The 22,507-nt window shown below is 41.6% G+C and overlaps 2 protein-coding genes across 6 annotated transcripts in view; one reads left to right on the plus strand and one right to left on the minus strand.

Moving 5' to 3' along the window:
- POP1 (POP1 ribonuclease P/MRP subunit) overlaps positions 1–15,061 on the minus strand; it is a 33,613-nt gene extending 18,552 nt beyond the window's left edge. Inside the window, exons 1-7 of one of the 2 annotated variants that reach the window (XM_075825958.1) lie at positions 14,789–15,061; positions 14,068–14,214; positions 9,755–9,865; positions 9,166–9,341; positions 6,758–7,006; positions 2,173–2,260; positions 1,494–1,681 (exon numbers count right to left, since the gene is read on the minus strand). In XM_075825958.1, the coding sequence (XP_075682073.1) occupies positions 1,494–1,681; positions 2,173–2,260; positions 6,758–7,006; positions 9,166–9,341; positions 9,755–9,865; positions 14,068–14,191 (936 nt within the window). In that variant the 5' untranslated portion in view covers positions 14,192–14,214; positions 14,789–15,061. The other variant, XM_075825957.1, reaches the window with a different exon arrangement.
- The window catches only part of RIDA (reactive intermediate imine deaminase A), a 29,337-nt gene continuing 21,741 nt past the window's right edge, over positions 14,912–22,507 (plus strand). The window contains exons 1-2 of one of the 4 annotated variants that reach the window (XM_075825961.1): positions 14,967–15,067; positions 17,473–17,651. In XM_075825961.1, the coding sequence (XP_075682076.1) occupies positions 17,587–17,651 (65 nt within the window). In that variant the 5' untranslated portion in view covers positions 14,967–15,067; positions 17,473–17,586. Of the gene's footprint in view, positions 15,068–17,472; positions 17,652–21,395; positions 21,506–21,891; positions 22,064–22,507 lie in introns of those variants that run through there. The other 3 variants (XM_075825962.1, XM_075825959.1, XM_075825960.1) reach the window with 3 other exon arrangements.

Below are 22,507 nucleotides of genomic sequence, written 5' to 3' on the forward strand. Positions count from 1 at the left end.
AAAACTGGCGAAAAACAAATGGCACCATATTTGACCTGGCGTTTTTAAACTGTGCATGCCCCCAGTTGATGAATCACACACCGTACAATGAAAAGATACTGGCAAGCTGCTCTGTGTGGCAGCATTGATAAATATCTCCCAGGATGTGTTGCTTGTGAACTACAAAGTTGGAACAAAACAAAACAACCTGCTTCAGGCAGAAATGTATTGCAGTGGCCAAAACGCAAATAGAACTGATCGTGCCCCGACTACCTGAAAGCTTGGGATATTTTTGTGTTCCTCTTGGGGGATTGGCCAAAAACAATTCAATTAGGGAACTACTGCATTCCTCCATATTGAGGTTATATAAATCACTCCAGACCTCAACTCGGGACCCAACAAGAACATGGCATCACCTGGTGAACATCCCTATTGTCATTTATAAATGCTTTGTGGTAGAAGGAAGGCATCTACAGGCAAAACCGGTATTTCCAGGTAACCACAGACCAGGCTTGTTGCCTTCAAAGCATCACTTGAAATTTCACAGTTGCAAAAGACACTTTTAGATCTTTTACTGCAGCTCTGCTTCTATTCACTTGAATAGGAGGACAACGCAACGTTACCATCTTCTTATGGCCCGGACCACTGCATAGCTTCCGCTGCTTGGTGCGGGGTCCGGGTGTCGGACTCCCACCGATAACCGATCCTGTGGATAGGTCAACCGTATGAAAAACTGCCCCCAACCTATTTAGGGTATGTTCACAGGCAGTGTTTTCAGGCGTATTTCGGGGCATAAACACCCCAAAATACGCCTGAAAAAACAGTAGCTAAATGCCTACAAACAACTGCCCATTGAAATCAATGGGAAAAACTGCATTTAGCTCATACGGGGTGTCCTTTTATGCCACGGTTTTAAAAAACGGCGAGTAAAAGCACACACTAAACAGTAGTAGCAGGTCACGTCTTGAGCCTTTTTTGGGAGCAGATTTTCCATTAAACACTCTGAAACGCCTGAAAAGAAGCCTCATTTTAATCTTCAAAAACAGCTGAAAATCAGAGGCTGTTTTTTCTAAAAACAGCTACGTAATTTTAAGCCGTTTTTGATCTTGCGTGTGAACATACCATTAAACTTACAAGATCTCCACTAGAAAAACCTGCTTAACGCGGGCGGAGAAAAAAATAAAAATATATATATGATAAAGACGACAACATGACTTGATGCTGCCGAGCCGCTGTCACCACGGTGAATTCCCAGCTTTCAGCTAAACAGTGGTAATATAAGACATACTCGTTACCATGGATAGGATGCCTAAAAACGACACCATTTTAATATGGTATTGTCCCCAAACAAACCAATGTGCCCAATGACTCATGGATCCTCCCCCCAAACAAAAAGTTTAATTCGTATTTAGTTGAGGGCAAATATGGGGCACCAGGTCACGATTAATTTATCAAACTAGACTACTGTCAAAAAGTGGCATGGGATAAACATCAGCAAGTTCGTATTCTATTACCTCTTTGAGGGCAGGGTGCATCCATATCCAAAGCTGTCTCTTATCACATGAGGTTTCTGAAACGCTCTTGGGCTTCCAGATAAAGGTGACATGACCGATTGCCTCTCCTGGATACTTATCAGCTCTGTAGAGGACCAGAGAGCCCTGTCGCTTCCCAGATATACACGGGGCAGCCTTAAATGTTGGACCTGGGCAAAACAGAATACAAATACTAGGTTATGCATTACAAATTATAATAATGTATGTAATTAGACATCTAATACAGAAATATGCATGATTTATACTTAAGTGTAGTTTGTGGAAAGAACCCTTTTAATTATCACCTATCCATAGGGTAGGTGATAAGAGTCGGATTGCTGGGGCCCCACATTTAAATGGAGCGACGGTCAGAAATGCGCACTGCCACTCCATCCAACTCTGAGGGACTGACAGAAATAGCCAAGCACTGTACTCAGCTGTCTCCGTCAGGCCCGTAGGCTCGACCAACGCTCCATTCAAACAGGGGAAACGGGACCCCCCGTTGTGGCGATCTGTAATGGTCCCAGCGATTAGACCTATATAGCAGTTATCACCTATCCAGTGGTTTGGTGAAAACTGGTTAGAATTCTTTACAACCGGAATACCCCTTTAAAAAGAAGTTGTGTCTATTCAATACACATGGATGTGCAATCATATATACCTGTGTCTATATTGCAGAGTCTGGACAGCGCCATCAAGAGATCCTCCTCTTTACCCAACAACTCCACACAACAGTAGTAAGACAAATCCTAGAATGAAAGCAGATCAGTCACCAGGACGTAAACAAAGCAGTCAGTTCTTTAACCCCTTAGTGACCAGCCTATTTTAGGCCCTAACGACCAGGCAATTTTTTATTTATTCTTTTCGTTTTTCTATAGTCGCATTCAAAGAGCTCTTTTATTTTTTAGTCGACATAGCCGTAGGAGGAATTGTTTTTTGCAGGATTAGTTATACTTTTTAATGGCAAAATTTAGGGGTACATATTTTTTGATTAACTTTTATGAACTTTTTTTTTGGGGGGGAGGGGGGGGGAATATAAAAAACCTGAAATTCCGCCATTGTTCTACGCATCTTAAATTGACGCTGTTCACTGTGCGGCGTAAGTAATACGTTACCTTTATTCTATGGGTCGGTACGATTACGACGATACCACATATGTAGAGGTTTTTTATGTTTTACGACTTTTGCACAATAAAAACACTTTAGAACTAAAATTTGTTTTTGCTTCGTGGCATTCCAAGAGCCGTAATTTTTTTTATTTTTCCGTCAACGTAGTGATATGGGGGCTTGTTTTTTTGCGGACGAGATGTTTTGATTGGTACTGTTTTGGGGTACATTGGACTTCTTGATTAACTTTTATTATGACTTTTTTGGGGTCACTGGAAAAAATTAGCAATTTCGCCATGTTTTTTTGCAGGTTTTTTGTTTTTTTACGCTGTTTACCTTGCAGTATAAATTACATATTAACTTTGTTTGGGTCATTACGGTCGCGGCGATACCTATATATGTGTACTTTTATTTTTTTTTACACTTTTACTAAATAAAACCACTTTTTATGGAAAAAAAACGGATTTATTTTTTTACTGTAATTTTTATTTCACTTTATTACTTATTTTTTTTAGTCCCACTAGAGGACTTTACTGTGCAATCTTTAGGTTGCTGCTATAATGTTTTTGTCTACCAGAGCATTATTGCCTGTCAGTGTAAATCTGACAGGCATCTATTAGGACGTGCCTCCGGCACATCCCAATAGGCATATGCCCAGGGCAGACCTGGGGGCATTTATCAGGCCCCCCGGCTGCCATGGCATCCCATCAGAGGCCTGTGATTGCATTTGCAGTCCGCCGATGGGTGAAACAGAGGGAGCTCTCTCCCTCAGTGAACAAGTTAAATGCTGCAGTCGCTATTGACCACAGCATTTAATGGGTTAAACGGCCACAATCTAAGTAAACTTCAATCGTGGTCATTGGAGCAGGAGTCCGGCTGTCATCAGCCAACTGTGCCCCGGCTCCAGCCTGTATGGGACACCCGTGCAGGACTTCGACTGGGCCGCCGTGAAAAGGCGACGGCCTAGCCTAAGGCCCCTTAGTGACCACTGTGAAAAGTCGTATTGGTGGTCACTTGGGGGTTAAATTCCAGTTCACCAAAAATTTAAAAAAACAAAAACACATAATAAGTCTTAGAAAACTAGGGAGATAATTTTGCATGGATTAACCCTTTCAGGACCAGACAAATTTTCGTTTTTATGCTGTTTTTTTTCCTCACCACATTCAAAAAGTCATAATTCTTATTTTTTTTCATTGACAGCCATATGAGGGCTTAATTTTTACGGGATAAGTTGTACTGTGTGATGTACTGGGAAGCTGGAAAAAAAAACAACTCAGAATTGGGAGAGAAAAAAAAAAACAGTTCCACCATTACTTATGGGTTTCTTTTTTACGGTGTTCAATGTACGGTGAAAATGAAGTTACCTTTATTCTGCGAGTCAGTTTGATCACAGTGATACCAAACTTATGTAGTTTGTAAAGTTTTAGTACTTTTAAAAAAAAAAAAAAAAAAAATTAAAATGTTGAAAGAAACCATATTGTGACCCCCGTGACTTTATATTTCTGTGTAAGGCCCTGTTCACACAGAGGTTTTTTTTTTTACATGGATACCGCGTCGGAAAACGGCCGAATTGTCTCCCAATATTTTCAACGCTCGCGGGAAAAGCGACATGCCCTATCTTCGGGCGTTTGCGCCTCGGACGTCCCATTGACATCAATGGGAGGCAGAGAAAGCGAATTTAGCAGCGTTTTTTTCCCAATGCGCTCAATGGGCGCGAGCGAAAAACGCCACGAAAAACGCGGCAAACAGCGTCCAGGTGGATCAAAATCTGCCTCAAATTTTCTGCCTGCAAAAAATTCAGTTTGAACTCAACCTAAGGCATCTTTTTGTATGCGGAAAGATCTCGCTTTTATGAATACCATTTTGGGGAATGTCGGGCATTTCCATCACATTTTATTCAATATTTTGGGGGGTTGAAGTGGCAAAAACTGACTCGGACATCTTGACCTTTTCTTGCACGTTACGATGTTCACCGTATTCGATACTTTGAAAATGGCCGAGCTATAAAAATATTAGACGTGGGGATACTTGTGTTTGTGTTTATTATGGTTTATTTATTTTTATATGTGATCTAGGGAAAGGGGGATGATTTGAATTTGTATAAATTCTTTAACTGGTTGCCGACACAGGACGAGTATGCTCGTCCTGAGCGGCGAGCACTTCGCGCATTAGGACGAGCATACTCGTCCTGTGTGACAGCCGTCCCTGCGCGCGTCTGTGCGTGCGATCGAGAGCGGGGCAACGGCTGTAATACACAGCCACGGCCCCGCTCTGACAGCGGAGAGAAGAGAAACATCTTCTCTCCGCTGTTAACCCTTTGAACGCCGCGATGACAGCTGATCGCGGCGTTCAAAGAGAGGGGACTGCACATTGATCGCGTCACAGAAAATAACTCGTATGGCCAGACAGCCCAGGGTCCAGTGAAGGACCCCAGGGCTGTCTGAACATATTTCCTGTTGTTAGGGCATACTGAGGTAGGCCCTAACAACTGCCTGTGTACGATCAGTAACAGGCTAATGTACTGGCATATAGATCTATGCCAGTACATTACAGTTCCAAAATAAAAATCTAAATGATAAATCCCTTTATGGGATTAAAAAAAAAAAAGTTAAATGAATGTAAAAAAAAATAATGGTAGATAAATAAATAAAAAGTAAATAAAATACACAGAAACACATTTTTTTATAATAAATAAACATTTTAAAATATAAGTCCCAAAACATGAAATAATAGACATATTTGGTATCGCCACGACCGTAACAACCTGTACAACAAATGTATAACATTATTTATGATGATCGGTGTATGGTGTAAAAAAAAAAAAATATTACAACTGATGCGCAACTGCTTTTTTTCTGCATTTTAATCTAATTAAAAATTTATAGAAATGAAACGATAATGTATTTGTACCAAAAAATGGTACGTACATAAAGTACAACTCGTCCCGCAAAAAAACAAAGTCTCATACAACTACGTCGTACAAAAAATAAAAGCGTTATGAGCGTCGGGATGCAAAGAGGGAATTTTAAAAAAAATTGCTCTGTCCTCAAGGCTAAAATTGGCCGTGTCCTTAAGGGGTTAAAGAAACGTTACTCTTTTTTTTAACTTTTATTTAGCTCCCCTAGGGGGCTTGAACCTGCGATCATTAGATCGCTCCTGCCATCACTATATTGAAGTCTATGGCAAAATTAATGCATTGCTATTGAGACCTGCCACAGACAGGTCTCAATAGTAATCTTCCTATAGAAGGCATGGGAGCATTCAGAAGGGTCCTAGCTGCTAGAGGAGCACACATCGGCTCCCGTGATCTCGACGCGCGGGAGCCGGTGACCAGCACCGAAGCGGAAGGGGCAGTAAAAAGCCCCTCTGAGGGGTTAAATGCTCGCAATCAGAAATTTTTCTGATCGCATGCATTGCCGCTGGGTCCCTGCTGAGCAACACAGCAGAGACCCGGCATCTATGGCGCCCGCTCGGCTTCTGAGTGGTTAACATATTTAAAGACCCTTTTCCGACGTAGATCTACAGATCTGCGATGTGAAAGGGTAAATTGCATTGAGCAGACAGCACTTAATGTTCAGTATATACCCCAACAGGCTAAGGTACCCCCAAATACCTAGTAGACTAAACCAGCTGAGCCCCACATCCGATGTGTGGTCACAAACATTTCCTCTAGCTCACAGGATCACATAGAATTAAAAGGATGTTTTCTTTTAGAAACATTGATGGCAGATTGCTATGCCAATAATGTCCAGACCACAGGACTCTGACCACTGTAGCCCGCATGTCTCCGCTCAGCTTTTGAGTGGAGCAGATAAGCGGCACGGCACTTTTCTAGCACCACTACCACTTTGTACTAGCAAGCGGAGGGGGAAGAGAGTAGGCGGGGACACTGGGGGAGGACCCCGCCAATAAAATATTGGTGGCTTTTACTAGCGATAGGCCACCAAAATCTGATGAAACAACCCCTTTAAAATGTAACTAGTTAGGTGAATATACAGGTAATGTGGTTCTTCAAGATTATTTCCCTCACTTTTTACTAGTTTTAACTTGGAGGTAACGTTTGCAAAGAGTCAACAGTTTACTGTAACCACCAATGTTGAACAGCAGGATCGACCCATGTTAGTCTATAAGGTTGTTACCTGGAGAAGACAGTGATTAGACAGGGCCCGGTATGAGGCTCTGTAACTCTTCATTGTAGGGCGGTCTGCCAAGCAGTACCCCCACTTCTTCAGCATGTGGTAGCGCTTTGTATGCCATATGTGGGTCTCCAGCCAGATATTCTTCCTCTGTCTCCGGTTAAACTCCAACTGAAGATTCCCATGGCGTCTCCGCGCTTTACGGCACTTGCTCTTTGACTGTTCCTTCTTCTGGTGCGCAGTTTTCTCCATCTAAATATACACAAATATCAGATCTTCAAAATTAAAAGCAACAGAGTTATAGCTGGTGGTTTAACCCCTTAATGATTTTGCTTCTTTATTTTATTTTTCTCCTCCCCGCCTTACAAAAGCCATAACTTTTCTATTTTTTCTTCTATATAGCCGTAGGAGGGATTAATTTTTGCAGGACAAGTTGTCGATTTTGACAGCACCATTTAATTTACTGTATAACGTACTGGGAAACAAATTGGCAGGTATGAAATGGGCATTTTTTTGGGGTTTAGTTTTTACTGTGTTCATCGTAAGGTGAAAACTACATGTTCACTTTAGTCTATGGGTTAAAACGATTACACGGTACCAAATTTATATGTTCTTTCATGTTTCAATTAACTCTATACAAAAAGAAAAAAAAAATAAAAATTTTTTGTCGACTTGGGTTTTTTCGGACGATTTTGGGGTACATGTGACTTTTCGATCACTTTACTCCTTTTTTTTTGGAGCTAAAGTGACCAAACAGCATTTTTTTTATTTTTTCTTAAGTCCCCCTAGGGGACCTGAACCAGCGATAATATACTGCAGTGTATCGTTATATTGATAGACTCCTATTAAGCCCTGGAGTACAAAGATGGCAGACCTAGGGGCCTTCATTAGGCCCCCATAACTACTTTTAAAACTTTTTTGGGGAACATTAGGACAAACTTTATTTCACTGTATATTTTTTTTATTAGTTCCCCTATTGGACTTGAACCAGCATGATACTAATGTATTGCAGTATAGATCTATACCGACAGTCTCTTTTGAAGCCCTGCCAAAGGCAGGGCTTCAAAGGAGTACAAAGATGGCAGACATGGAGGCATTCATAAGGCCCCAAGGCTGCCATGACTACCATCTGCACCCCACGATCGTTGGTTCTGCCCGTTGCAGTGGGCTGTTTTACACAGCCGACATCTGCTGAGTATGTAGTGTGTCCAGCCCATGAGCACGCCACATACTTCCCCTTAACGGCTGCCACATACATTTATGTGGCATATCGTTAAGGGGTTAAAAGTAGCCAAGCTTTTACTTAAAATGGAACTAAACTTTTGGGGGGTGGGGGGAAAACAACTTCGGGCACATCATAGTGACATGTCTGAAGTTTTGATCGTTGGGGGTCCAAACACCAAGACCCTTACCGATCACTAAAACGAAGCAGCAGAAGAGCTTGGGTGAGCATTGTATCACTTGATTTTTGTTTGGCTTTCCTCGGAGCGGTGTTCGGGCTCAACAGAAAGTCTACGATTCTGTACACCGTTCGCTCGGCTTCCAGAGGAGAGCCGATCAGGAACAAAGCTGCTCATCGCTCACCTGAGCACTTATGAAGTTTTGTTTTAGTGATCGGTGGCGGTATCAGTGCTCGGAAACCCCAATGGTCAAAACATCTGACATGTCAAAAGTTTAGTTACCCACAGGATAGGGGATACATGTGTGATTGCTGGGGGTTTGACCGCTGGGACCGCCAGCAATGAGAATAGGAAATGGAAAGTCTCCCGAAGTGCTCCATGAGAAAGCAGCACTGGTGCGCACACCTAACCAGCGATTCATTCATTTATATGGACCTACCAGAGACAGCGGTCCCAGATGTCCCTTTAAAATTAATGGAGCGCTGGTCAGGCATGCGCACAAGCGCTCCATTCTCATGGAACACTTAGGGGGGACATTCACTCGGACCCCCAGCGATCACACATGTATCTTCTATCCTGTGGATACATGTGTTTGGTGGGACAACTCCATTAAGGATTGGTAAAAACAATTATATTTACTTCATTGACCAATTTTATTTTTACTGTACATAGTGAAAGTTCTCTAATCTGCAAACCAATGATCTGAAACTGTTGGAGACCATCTAAACTTCTGCGGAGGCGCAGCAAAACGTGGTTATTGGTGTCAACGTCTAGTACTTTGGAACTTCTGATAATCCAGCACTTTAGTGTCTCAAGTGTGATGGATTAAAGAAATTTAGTGTATACCGTTCTTGTAGAAAAAGGGCAAGAGACCTAATAGGTAAAATCCTCTACACTTACAAACACGTTTCAGCATGACTAGGACACTCTATAGGCTACCACATATAAAACTCACTTTACATAACCATAACACAACTACAAAATAGAAGAATTTGAGAAATCTAGACGTACCTCTTTTTTAGCAATCTCACGTAGCCGTCTAGGCAACCGCTTGATGTTGTGCCCCATGGCCCGTCTACGCATGTGTCTGGGTAGAGACTGAAACACCAGGGTGTTGGAAGATTTCTGAGAGACGGCCTTCATCATAGCATTTATTTCAGCTGCTCGGGCCTGAGCAAACATTGTAGCTAGAGAAGTAACGGCAAACATGGTGAATACAGGACAGACATGTCATATTAAATTCACATTCAATATAAAAGTTAGACAGATATGTGAAAAGTTCAATGTAAGGGACAAAATCTCACAGTTTTTATGTGCCTAATTCAACACTTCCTAAGAGAGGGTTTAAAAGTGGGCAATATTTTCCAAATCCCATTGATAAATCTCCGCATGAAGGTCAGTGTCAGGCTTTCATATTGATACAGCTCAGAGTCACTGTAGTTGATAGGACACCAGAAGTCTGGAAGAAGCACATAGGCTGCTAGATGACAATCGTAATGGAGTTCCAAATCGTATCAAGCTTACAGATATAGATGAAGGCAATATTTAAAATAGAAAGAATAAATAGAGAAGGCATTTATGGTTTATAGCATACACTTACCGGTCAAATATTTTGGAATTGGCTGAGATTCACTGGGTGCTCCCCTTCCTCTAGAGTGGAAATGTGACTGGTGGGCACCCCTCTGCTGCTGCCCAGAGGAGCCAGGGCTGCCTTTTACAAAAAAAAAATAATAAATATATATATATATATATATATATATATATATATATGAAGAATTATATATAAGAGGACTAGTCCCCTCGTCTGACATGTCTGTTTTAGTAAATACTTGCATTCCCAATTAAAAAATTCTGGAACATATTTTCTTAGACCTCTACATGGTGTCTAAATAGACTGTAAAGGGGTTGTCCACTAATGGACAACTGATTACCTATCCACCAGATAGGTCATCAGTACATGATCTGCAGAGGTCCGACACCCGGACCCCGCACGGTTAAGCCGCTCCGGCTACTGAATAGTGGCGAGATGCCGCACTGAATCTCTGCTCCTATTTAAGTGAATAGGAGCATAGCTGCAGTTCAGCAGCACAGCCGCTGTGCCAACTGCTTCCGTCTCCGAACATAGCATAATGGGCCATAACATCCGGTGCCCGGAGACTTGATATACTGATTACCCATCCGGTGGATGTCAGAAAGCGGACAACCCCTTCAAAGAGTCTCTATCACCACATTATAAGTGGCCTATCTTCTACAAAATGTGATCGGTGCTGTAATGTAGATTACAGCAGTGTTTTTTTTATTTAGAAAAACGATGACCTATTTTAGATTTATGCTAAGGAATTTCTTAAATGCCCAACTGGGCGTTTTTTAACTTTTGACCAAGTGGGCGTTGTAGAGAGAAGTGTATGATGCTGACCAATCAGCATCATACACTTCTCTCCATTCATGTACTCAGCAAATAGTGATCTTGCAAGATCATGATGCGCTGTCACTTACTCACACATTAACGTTACTGAAGTGTCTTGAGAGTGAATAGACATCACCTCCAGGCAGGACGCGATGTCTATTCACAATACCGACATTTCGGTAACATTTGAGTGGGACTTACAGCACAGCGAGATCACGCTTGCTGTCATTAAGTCCCACACAAACGTTACCGAAGCGTCGGGATTGTGAATAGACATCGCGACCTGGCTGGAGGTGATGTCTGTTCACTGTCAAGACACTTCAGTAACGTTAATGTGTGAGTAAGTGACAGCACATCATGATCTTGCAAGATCACTATATGCGCAGTACGTGAATGGAGAGAACACTTCTCTTTACAACGCCCACTTGGTCAAAAGCTAAAAAAAAAAAACGCGCAGTTGGGCATTAAGAAAGTCATTAGCATAAATCTAAAATAGGTCATCGTTTTTCTAAATAAAAAAACACTGCTGTAATCTACATTACAGCGCCGATCACATTATGTAGAAGATAGGGCACTTATAAGGTGGTGACAGAGCCTCTAACAGAGAGTCACAATGCAAGGACTGATTTTCCCTGTAACCGGGGCTGCAGTCAAGAAGTATTTCCTGACCTTTGAGGGACAGGCCAAAAGTACAAAAAACAAATAACTTAACACATACAGAATCCCACAAAAAAAATGCCGCCAATTAACCAATAATAGACAGGTTATGTAAAAATATTTACAGTAGACAATGACTATCTCAAATAAAAAGTCTATTTTATAGGGAACACTATCAATAGATAAAATGAGCTAAAAAAAATCTTTTTTTTTTTTTTTTTACAACTATAATCCCTAAAACGGATTTAAAAAAACAAAAACAGAAATGACATGTCTAACAAGGATAAGATAAGAAAAACTTACATCACAAAGGGAAAAAAAATAAATAAATCACATTCCTAGCTTAAAGAGGCTCTGTCACCGAATTATAACTGCCCTATCTTCTACCTAATCTAATAGGCGCTTTAATGTAGATTTAAAAAAAAACAAAAAAAAAAAAAACAAAACACATTACTTAACTTTTATTTTTGACAACGTTATGAGCATTTTAAAGTGTAGTTAAACGTTTGACAAACTTCTGATGTCATAGAGACATGTCAGAAGTTTGGATTGGAGGGGGTCCGAACACAGACCCCCACCAATCGCTAGAACGAAGCACTCGTGTGAGCGCTCAGCCGCTTCGTATCTGTTCGGCTTTTTCCAGAAAGCTGATGTATCTGTGTACGGGCTCAGACTTTCTATTGAGTCCGTACAGATACATTTATTTCTGAACAGACATGAAGCGGTTGAGCGCTCACACGAGCACTTCAGCTGCTTTGTTCTAGCGATTGGTGGGGGTCTCAGTGCTCGGACCCCCACCAATCAAAACTTCTGAAATGTCTATGACATGTCAGGAGTTTGTCAAACGTTTAGCTACACTTTAAGTGTCATGCAAATTTGTTCTTAATGACCAACTGGGCGTTTTTTTACTTTTCACCAACTGGGCGTAGTAAAGTGAAGTATATGACGCTGACCAATCAGTGACCAATCAGCCTCATACACTTCTCTTCATTCATGTTCAGCTGTACGCACAGCTTAATGTGATCTCGCTGTGATGAGTGATCGCACAGCATGATCTCGCGAGATCACGCTGTGCTTTTGAGTACAGCTGAAGACAAATGGAGACGTGGATGACGCCGATTGGTCAGCGTCATACACTTCTCTTTACAACGCCCAGTTGGTCAAAAGTAAAAAAAACAAAAAAAAACACCCAGTTGGTCATGAAGAACAAAATTTGCATAACACTTAAAATGCTCATAACTTTGTCAAAAATAAACGTTTAAAAAAAAAAAAAAACATTACTTATCCACATTAAAGCGCCTATTAGATTAGGTAGAAGATAGGGCAGTTATAAACTGGTAACAGAGCCTCTTTAACAAATATAAAGTTATAACCGTTTAACTAATGAGTGCGAAAACGGCTAAACTGTGCCTGGTCCTGAACAGATTAAACACAGTACACTGGTCAAGCTCTTCAATAATTTAAACACTCCCTGATATTAAGTTTGCATCCTGCTCCAGGTTTCAGATTGGCTCATGTGTGCATGTCCCGTCATGTGTGTATCCCCTAGTAATACGTGCTGGATGCGAGGTCTGCGTGATCAGGATGCTGCTGCATTCACTAGCTCTCATGTATGAGCACAGCTTCATTCTTGTACGGATTCCTCCTTCTACAGCCCATGAGAACTCTTTCTCCATTGTTCCAATACTGATGTTGAGTGTTTAATTTCCCCCTCCATCCCCCACGCACTATCTGCCGTGGATAGTCTCCTCTCCCTTCACACAGATACACATCCTGTGCGATCTCTCCAGTGTGCACTTTCCTTCAGATTTACACTCAAAAAGGCCCTTGCCGGAAACCACAGCAAAAAACAACCAAAATTGCCTCCTTTGGTTTTCAGTGGGAGGTGGCGGTGAAAAAGAAGCGACATGCCCTATCTTGAGGGGTTTTCCGCCTCAACAACCCCATTGAAATCAATGTGAGACTGAAAAAACGCCACAAACGGCCGACGAGTTTTCAGATGCGGTTTAGGTCTAAAACCGCTTGCGTTTTTTTCTTTTGCCTGTTGAAGAAATAGGTAATAAACGCAACAAAAAACACCTGTGGTGCAAAACCACTTAAAAAAACAAACTGAACAGGGCCTTACAGTTCAGCCAGTTGTTTCTGCCCATCCTGAAAACCTGAATGTTTTTCCCTTTTGATCTGCCGTGTATAATCTCCTCGCCCTCCTACCTCTAAGGGTATGTTCACACGTAGAGTCAAAAAAAGTCTCAAAATACGGAGCGGTTTTCAAGGGAAAACAGCCCCTGATTTTCAGAAGTTTTTTGAGCAACTCGCGTTTTTTGCTGCGTTTTCGGAGCGGTTTTCATTGGCGTCTATGAGAAAACGGCTCCAAAATCGTCCCAAGAAGTGTCCTGCACTTCTTTTGACGAGGCTGTAATTTTACGAGCCGTGTTTTGACAGCGACGCGTAAAATGACAGGTCGTCGGCACAATACATTGTAAGACCCATTGAAAGCAATGGCCAGATGTTTGCCAACGTACTGGAGCAGTTTTTTCAGACATAATTCGAGGCGTAAAACACCTCCATTACGTCTGAAAATAGGTCGTGTGAACCCAGCCTAACACTGAGAGAACAGAAAGAGTGGAGAAGTGTCAGAAGCAGCAGGACAACCAGTCAGGTGAAGGAGTTACACAAACTCTACAGCAGCAAAAAGGTAGAAAAAGGTCTTTGAAGACCATCAAGAAAGTGGCTTCATTTTGTATTTAGAAAGCAAATAAATTAAAAAAATGTCAGTGGGAAGGTGTCTGTAGCCTTGAATTGTTAATGACCGTCTATGCTGATGAGGGGTTTACAGATGCATCGATTACCTCTGTATGGGTGAAAGGAGCCGCGTCCTCCATGGTGGGACGGTCCACCGCTCTGATCAAAGCTCACATTGGAAGGCTGATTGCGCATCCGTTTTGCATATTTCTTTTCTTTTGCGGTTGACATGACTTCATTAAATGGAAGATAAACTGCAACAGACAGAATATTCACACAGATGAGTAGATAGCAGAAATCTTCACAGTAAGTCCGTCCAAAAGCTGCTTTATTGCATAGCATCATCCCAAAACCAGTAGTTGTCCATTACATGCGGCATAGACATGTGCACCGTCCATTTAACCTTGTCCCTGTAATCAGGACTTACCAGTGGACTCATAACATAATTCATCTACATGCCAATGTTTCAGGTGACTACTAGTTGTGATCACAGGGGAGGACGTGAATATGGACTTAGTGCCACTAATTCCACTACAGTCTGCCTCTAACCAGCCCTAAGCGGCTGATAACAGGGGACAATAGAGGAAACGTAAAGTAGACGTAAGGTTTACGTGCTCATTGTCAGATAAAGAGAAGATACTACATCCCTATGCAGGTGTAATGCAAAGCCTGCCGCATCACGCTATAGGAAAGCCGCCATGAATAGAACAGAGGCAGAATGCAAATAGAAATAAGTTTACCAGACAAGACTACGAGTGCTGAATTCCCCGCAAGTTACTCAATGCCAAGCCCCCGAACTGCCGGGTTCAGCGGCTACACTTCACTCACACGTGGAAGCGTTACTCTGCGTCGCAAGCCTCGCTCTGGAACTCTAGTGGAGAAGGTGATTGGTGGATTTAGAGACTGCGTGACGTCATTAGAACGTTCCCCTGGAAGTCCAAAAACGTAGTCACTGCGCATGCGTTGAGCCCATGTGAAACTTTGTGCCGTAGAAAGTCCGTAGTTCTAGTCGCGTCAGGTGGAAGACAAACAACTGTGAGCAATGGCTTCTGTGGTCAGGAAGATAATCAGCAGTGCGAAGGCTCCAGCTGCAATTGGCCCATACAGGTAATAATGCTTCTGCAGTCGTAAAGCGCAGCTAGAATATGAGAATTGTGTAAAGTGTCTGTAAAATAGCCACCAATGAGCTGACGGCTGCAAAACTCGCTCCCAAAATGATCTTGTGCAGTAAATAGATGTGTCTTCCCACAAGTGGAATATATGTCACTGGCCCTTTAATTTTAATCTGGTATTTCATAACGCTAAATCGTTTTCGGTATTTATATTTAGGTCAATTATTCCAACCTAATATGTTCTAATTCTTTACATTAAGCGTGTTTTTTGTTTTTACGTTTTTGTTTTTCACTTCCCGCCTTCTCTCGAGCCTTAACTTTTTTTTTTTTTTCCATCAATGGAGCGGTGTGAGGGATTATTTATTCGGGAGGAGTTGTAGTGTCTATTGCCATTATTTAAGAAGATCTGTCGCCTCTCCTGTCATGCAATGTCATAGAGACATATCAGAAGTTTTGATCATCGGTTGGGGTACTGGTGCTGAGCCCCCTGTCTGGCTGAAGACGACAAAGATTCTACTTTTTTCTATACAGCAGGTTACCAATCCTAATTTTATGTTTTTAAAGAGCACAAATATAATGTGTATTTTAACAGGTTGGGGACCGCCCACTGTATATATTGCTGCCCGAGTCATTGGGCAGCTGAATGTCGGGTGCCCGGGAGTCGGACGACCAGGGACCGTGGAGCAAAGACAGAAGTATTCTTCACCACTTTTGTCTTCTCTGTAGTCACGTACACTACGCTTTATGAGCGGTGTGTGTAGAATTGAGGTAGCGCCTCAGCAGCAGCTATTGGTCCTGATGATCACGTGACTGGTCACATGATCGCCAGGATGTGGGTAGTAGGAGTCTAACTAGAACCAGCACAGCGCTAACCGTGACAATAGTGACTATACTAGGGCTGATAGCCCTGCTGTAATTTACCGAGGAGTAGTATAGTATAAAAAATAAAATAATAGTTCAGATCTTTGAGAGACCGGTCATAATAATAAAAAAAAATGAATTAAATAAAAAATGCTTCCCCTGCATATCTTGTCGTAATGCTTGCCCTGACCCAATTACCTTTTAAAATAGGTATGTTCTATATCAAAATTTACTGTAGACCATGGCTAACACAAAGTAAATTTTATGGTAACAATATATTATTTTCAAAAAAAATAAATAGCTATAATATAAAAAAGCATTTTTTTATAATATTTTTTATTTATTTTTTCAAAATAGAAGTCTAAAAATTTGTAAGCAAAAACAATGTGTATAAAAATTGGCTAAACAGTGCCTGGGCCTGAACCAGTTAAAAATATTTTAGGGAATTGCATAAAAAACATTTCTCAGATGTAATGTTGTCTAATTCGCTGCGTTTAGCGAGTTCCTGGCTGAGTCTGTCACTAGAATTGACGTGTAAAACCGCCTGTGTCTAGTGGCTGGGAAGGTGGAGGAAATCCTAAACATTCTGCAGTTCCCGATTAAAGAAGTATTTTATTGGTGTAAAGTGACAACATATACCTAGGATTTGCCATCACTTTATGATCAGTGGGGGTACAACATCTGGTACCCCCAGCGATCCTGAGAACGAAGTGGCTGCGACACAGATTTAGCGCTGCGACCCCTTCACTGTTTTGCCTTGCACAGCGGCGACTCGACCACCTGCTATGCAGGACACGCAGCACAGTCCCGTTCAAGAATAAGTCCAGCTGCCATTCCCTGCACAGCCGTGGGGCTAGGGGGCGCCGCTGTTTAGTGGAAACTTAGGAGATACAGAGCTTGGACTCCCAATGATCATAAAGTGATGGCATATCAGAGGGATATCCCAACACTTTATACAGATGGGAAAATAACCCTGTAATCATGAATGTCCAAACCCCACAAGAGATTCAGGAGTTCATGTTCATGTCACTGACACCGGCCAAGATCTGGAGAGTCCGCTTTATACCTCATGCACACGACTGTATGAAAAATCAATATCCTAGAGCAGTTCCATATGGTACTATATATATATATCTATCCGGATGTTTCTGTATGGGTACCGTGTGTGGGTTCTGATGTATTTTGTCATCCTTGCCAGTAGAAAATGATTACTTGTATGGAGGTTTTTACATGGATCTATATACTGTGAGTCCTTGCGTCATTTACCTATAAAAACACCAGAGATGGGGTGCGCTACAGTTTATAAATGCAACAGCTCCCCAAAAGTCTGCGGCGTACTCCCACGTTGTGTCCGACAATTCATCACATCTGGAGGCAGCTTTTATTTGTAATCTATTTCTACTGTTCATGTAGAGGGTGTAAATGGTTAATCCTCTGAACCTCTGATTATACAGTCGTCCATTCACAGTTCTGGAAAACGGGAAGCGACAAATGTTTATCACAAACACTTTTCAAGGTGATGTTGTTTTTATTGGTCAGGCTGAGCCAGTAAGATCCCCGGTCATAACTTGGGTGACTCCCTAAGTCAATAAGAATCAAAGGTTATATCTGCGCTGGATCCTGGAGTCACGTGTGGACGCTCCGGAGTGCATCATGTCAGTCACTCTAAGACGTGTCGTTTATACACCGGGAGCACCTGTTTTTAAGGGGATTTACAGGTATGATGTCTCCCTCGTTACAATGTATCCGGTTGTTTGCATTGTACTTATCTATATCTATCGCCTGTCATATTGTCATAATAAACCACTAGAAGGGATGTATACAGTAATAAACCCGTCAATGCAATATTATCTTTAGAACTTGTCCTTTTTATTAAAGGATATTTCCGTCAGCCTTCCAGATCACTGTAATAATTGCATAAGGAATTTTCATAAGTAGCAATTCCACCAAAATAATGTTACGGGAATCAATGCTGTTTCAAGACGGAATATCCCTATAGTAATAGAGAGCTTTATGTAAAACCGTTGTTTATGGCAGCCGGTATTATGTCGCTATTAGTATCCGTAATATTATATGTGGTAACTTCCTATTATAAAATGCAACGATATAATAATTAAAGTGCATTTCCACTCATAACCTATAAAATGCCATATTAAAGCAAAGCAGCTCTTCTATATGCAGGCACTTTCCGTCTATAATCCACTAAGTACTTAGTGACGTTTTCCTCTAGTTTAGGTTGCCATTTCTTAAATGGTGACAACCAGACAAGGCAGCAGTTATTGCTGCGTAGTAGTTGTCACCGACGTTCCATATCATAACAACGTATGTCGTATCCGCTCTTGTGTCATTTGGATGTCAAGAAGCAGAACTATTCCTGACCGGATTACTCATTCCATTGCCTCATTCCCTATCCATCCGCAGCAGCGCTACTAAAAAAAACCTACTGCTCCACCCTTCTCCGGATCTGTTGCTGTAAGAGATGTTGTGTCTTGTAGTAGTCTGGCACAATCCAATGAATCAGAGATGGGCACTTGCTATATATTAGAGGGAGGAAAAACAATAAAATAATAATTCTTTCAATAATCTCCATGAATATAGTGAAGTGCTGCTCGTAATGCATGAAAACCTGAGCTTTACCAGCAGTTTTTTGGAATTTGTTCCAACTGCACATTCTTAAAGGGCCCTCTATTATGGTGAATGTACTTTAGCTATGTAAAAGTTAAAAATTATATTCATTCATTCATTATATATATATGTATTTTTTTATCCCAGGTCACCTCTAACATGCATTTTAGAAGGGCATTATCCATTTTCTATTCGCCATTTTGATTGTAGAAATCTCTGTCTGCAGGCAATAGGTTGTGTGATTCCTTGCCCAAGCATCACTTGGAAGGTGTGGCAGGTCACTTTTATCTGAAACTTTAGTTCATATAGATAGTTCTGAATCATGGGCACAAAAGAGACTACAGACTGTACCCTGCGCAGCAGCATGCATGTCACAAGCAGTGAGCAATCTTAGGCCAACTGCAGGAAGGGGCATAGGTGATTGGTTGGCAAAAGCCTTACATCATCTATAGGTAACGGTAAGCAGCCTGGGGACTCAGTAACAAAAGAATCATACACAAGGCTATGCAGATTTATGGTGCTCACCCAAGTGCATTCCTGTATCGTTGCTATAAACCAGGCACATTCTACAAGAGACCGCAATGACCTCACATTACAGATGAGAATTCACATAGGAAACAATGGTTTTCACCAGAGTCTCCCATTACTTGAGGTATTACAGGTCCTTCCCAATGAATTAGAATATCTCCAAAAAGTTCATTTATTTCAGTAATTCAATTCAAAAAGTGAAACTCTTATATTTTATAGATTCATTACACACAGAGTAATCTATTTCTGAGATTTATTTTCTTTTAATCTTGATGATTATGGCTAACCGTTCATGTAAACCCAAAATTCATAGTCTCTGAGTAAATTAGAATATTTTATAAGCCCAATTTCAAAAATGTTTTTTAAATCCGAAATGTTGGCCGACTGAAAAGTATGTACAGTATATGCCCTCAATACTTGGTTGGGGTTCCTTTTGCATGAATTACTGCATCAATGCGGCGTGGCATGGAGGTGAGCAGCCTGTGGCACTGCTGAGGTGTTATAAATGCAGCGTGGCATGGAGGCGATCAGCCTGTGGCACTGCAGAGGTGTTATGGAAGCCCAGGTTGCTTTGATGTCGGCCTTCAGCTCGTCTGCATTGTTGAGTCTGGTGTCTCTCATCTTCCTCTTGACAATACCCCATAGATTCTCTATGGGGTTTAGGTCAGGTGAGTTTGCTGGCCAATCAGGCGCAGTGATACTGTGGTTATTAAACCAGGTATTGGTACTTTTGGCAGTGTGGGCAGGTGCCAAGTCCTGCTGGAAAATGAAATCAGCATCTCCATAAAGCTTGTCAGCAGAGGAAAGCATGAAGTGCTCGAAAATGTCCTGGTAGACGCTGCGCTGACTCTGGACTTCATATAACACAGTGGACCAACACCAGAAGATGACACGGCCCCCAAACCATCGCTGACTGTGGAAACTTCACACTGGACCGCAAGCAACTTGGATTGACGCCTCTCCACTCTTCCTCCAGACTCTGGGACCGAGATTTCCGAATGCAATGCAAAATTTACTTTCATCTGAAAACAGGACTTTAGACACTGAGCAGCAGACCAGTCCTTTTTCTCCTTAGCCCAGGTAAGACACTTCTGACGTGGTCTCTGGGTCATGAGTGGCCTGACACATGAAATGCGACAGTTGTAGCCCATGTCCTGGATACGTCTGTGTGTGGAGGCTCTTGAAGCACTGACTTCAGCCGCCGTCCACTCCTTGTGAATTTCCCCCAGATTCTTGAATGGCCTTTTCGTGACAATCCTTTCAAGGCTGCGGTTATCCCTGTTGCTTGTGCACCTTTTTCTACCACACTTTTTCCGTCTCAACTTTCCATTAATATGCTTGGATACCGCACTCTGTGAACAGCCAGTCTCTTTGGCAATGTCCTTTTGTGGCTTATCCTCCTTGTGGAGGGTGTCAATGACTGTCTTCTGGACAAATGTCAAGTCAGCATCTTCCCCATGATTGTGTAGCTACTGAACCAGACCGTTGGACCATTTAAAGGCTCAGGAAACTTTTGCAGGTGTTTTGTGTTGATTCTCTGATTAGAGTGTCACACCATGAGACGTCAATCTTCAACTTTTACCCAATATTCTAATTTTCAGAAAGACTAAATTTTGGGTTTTCATTAACTGTTATTATAATCATCAACATTAAAAGAAAAAAATGCTGGAAATATTTCACTCTGTGTGTAATGAATCTATATAATATGAGTTTCACTTTTTGAAGTGAATTACTGAAATAAATAAACTTTTTGATGATATTCGAATTCCTTGAGAAGGACCTGTATATAAAAAGTTGAGCTACTTTGTGCTCTAATATAACGCAATGTATTTGAAAAGTTACTGGTTACTACTGGAAACAGTCGACCGCTACCAGCTTAGCTTAACTCTGATAATATAATATATTCCACTACTTTTGTAATCTAGGAAAGTTCTGTAAATTAGATTATTGTACAGTGCAAGGCTCTGTACAGACACTGGACAAGTAAGGGGTGCTGGGAGATATGAACTCTACAGTCTCCATAATTGTAAATGTACCTTCGTATATACGTTACTTGTTTTGTAACACTAAGTTTTTCTTTTAAACTCTCTGTATTGCTCGGTGACGGTCCTCATGTCGGAAGAGACATTATCACCGGAAAATGTGTATGAAAAATGGCCTGCATGTAACAGTGATGCTCGGGGATTGTAGGTTTGCCGGTCAGATTCCTTACATGTACTCTCCCTATGTAGGAGTAACAGCACGATCAATGACCCTCTCTCTGGCTGACGCTCTAAGTCAATATAAATCAAAGGTTAGAACTTTCACTGGGATCAGAAGTTCATAATGTCCAGCCAGACACACGACAGCAGAACATGTCCGATACACTAAGGCGCGTTATCTATACGCCAACTGCCCCTGTCCGGAGGGATGTGTACAGGTATGGGCCTTCAGGATAGTCAGTGAAGAACGATACAAATAGCTGCCTAACCTGCTCTAATCTTGTACTATATCGTTGTATAATTGCATTTTGCTTTACGTCGTCCTGTGTGTTTTCTCTGATTGTACAGCTTTAGAGTGTGATAATGTAGCAGCCAGGAATATACAGTATATGTATATACAGTACATGTGTTAGATGCCTCTGGTGTATTCACTTTTATATTGTATAACTTATTTTGTAGTAAATGTAACTGATCCCTGTAGAAAGTTCTGATGTATTATTAATCTATCAACTCTAATAGCATGCTGGTTCTGTAAGGCCAATGTCCTGCCAGATGGGATCCGTAGTACCCACCCGGCAGACATTATTTTTTTTTTTGTTTACAGGAGAGAATGGATTCTGCCACCTGATATACGTGAAACACGCCTTTACATCCAGGATTTGTTGTCCTAAATCTAGAAGGGCCTATACTATAGAATAGGTTCTCGGGCACATGGAATACCTCATGGAGGCAACACCTGACGATAATATGGCCAAATTTGAAACGATACCTCGAACGTAATGTTTAAACCACACTTTAATACACTGTATTGTAACTTCTGTTTTGTACTATTGCTTGGAGACACATTTATATATTTTTTTGGATCTGTCATATATTTATGTCAAAATGTTGTACTACCCACTTCAACTAATGGAGTCTGTAGAAAAGTACTTGTAAGGGTATGTTCACACGTGCACGTCCGTTACGGCTGAAATTACGGAGCGGTTTTCAGGAGAAAACTGCTCCTGAATTTCAGAAAGTAATGGAATGTGCAGGCGTTTTTCGCAGAGTCTATTACGGACGTAATTGGAGCTGTTTTTCTATGGAGTCAATGGAAAATGGCTCCAATTACGTCCCAAGAAGTGACAGGCACTTCTTTGACGCGTGCGTCTTTTTTACGCGCCGTCTTTTGACAGCGGCGCGTAAAAAAAAAAGGACCGTCGGCACAGAACATCGTAAAA

The sequence above is a fragment of the Rhinoderma darwinii genome, chromosome 5 (genome assembly GCF_050947455.1).
Source record: "Rhinoderma darwinii isolate aRhiDar2 chromosome 5, aRhiDar2.hap1, whole genome shotgun sequence".
Lineage (NCBI taxonomy): Eukaryota > Metazoa > Chordata > Amphibia > Anura > Rhinodermatidae > Rhinoderma > Rhinoderma darwinii.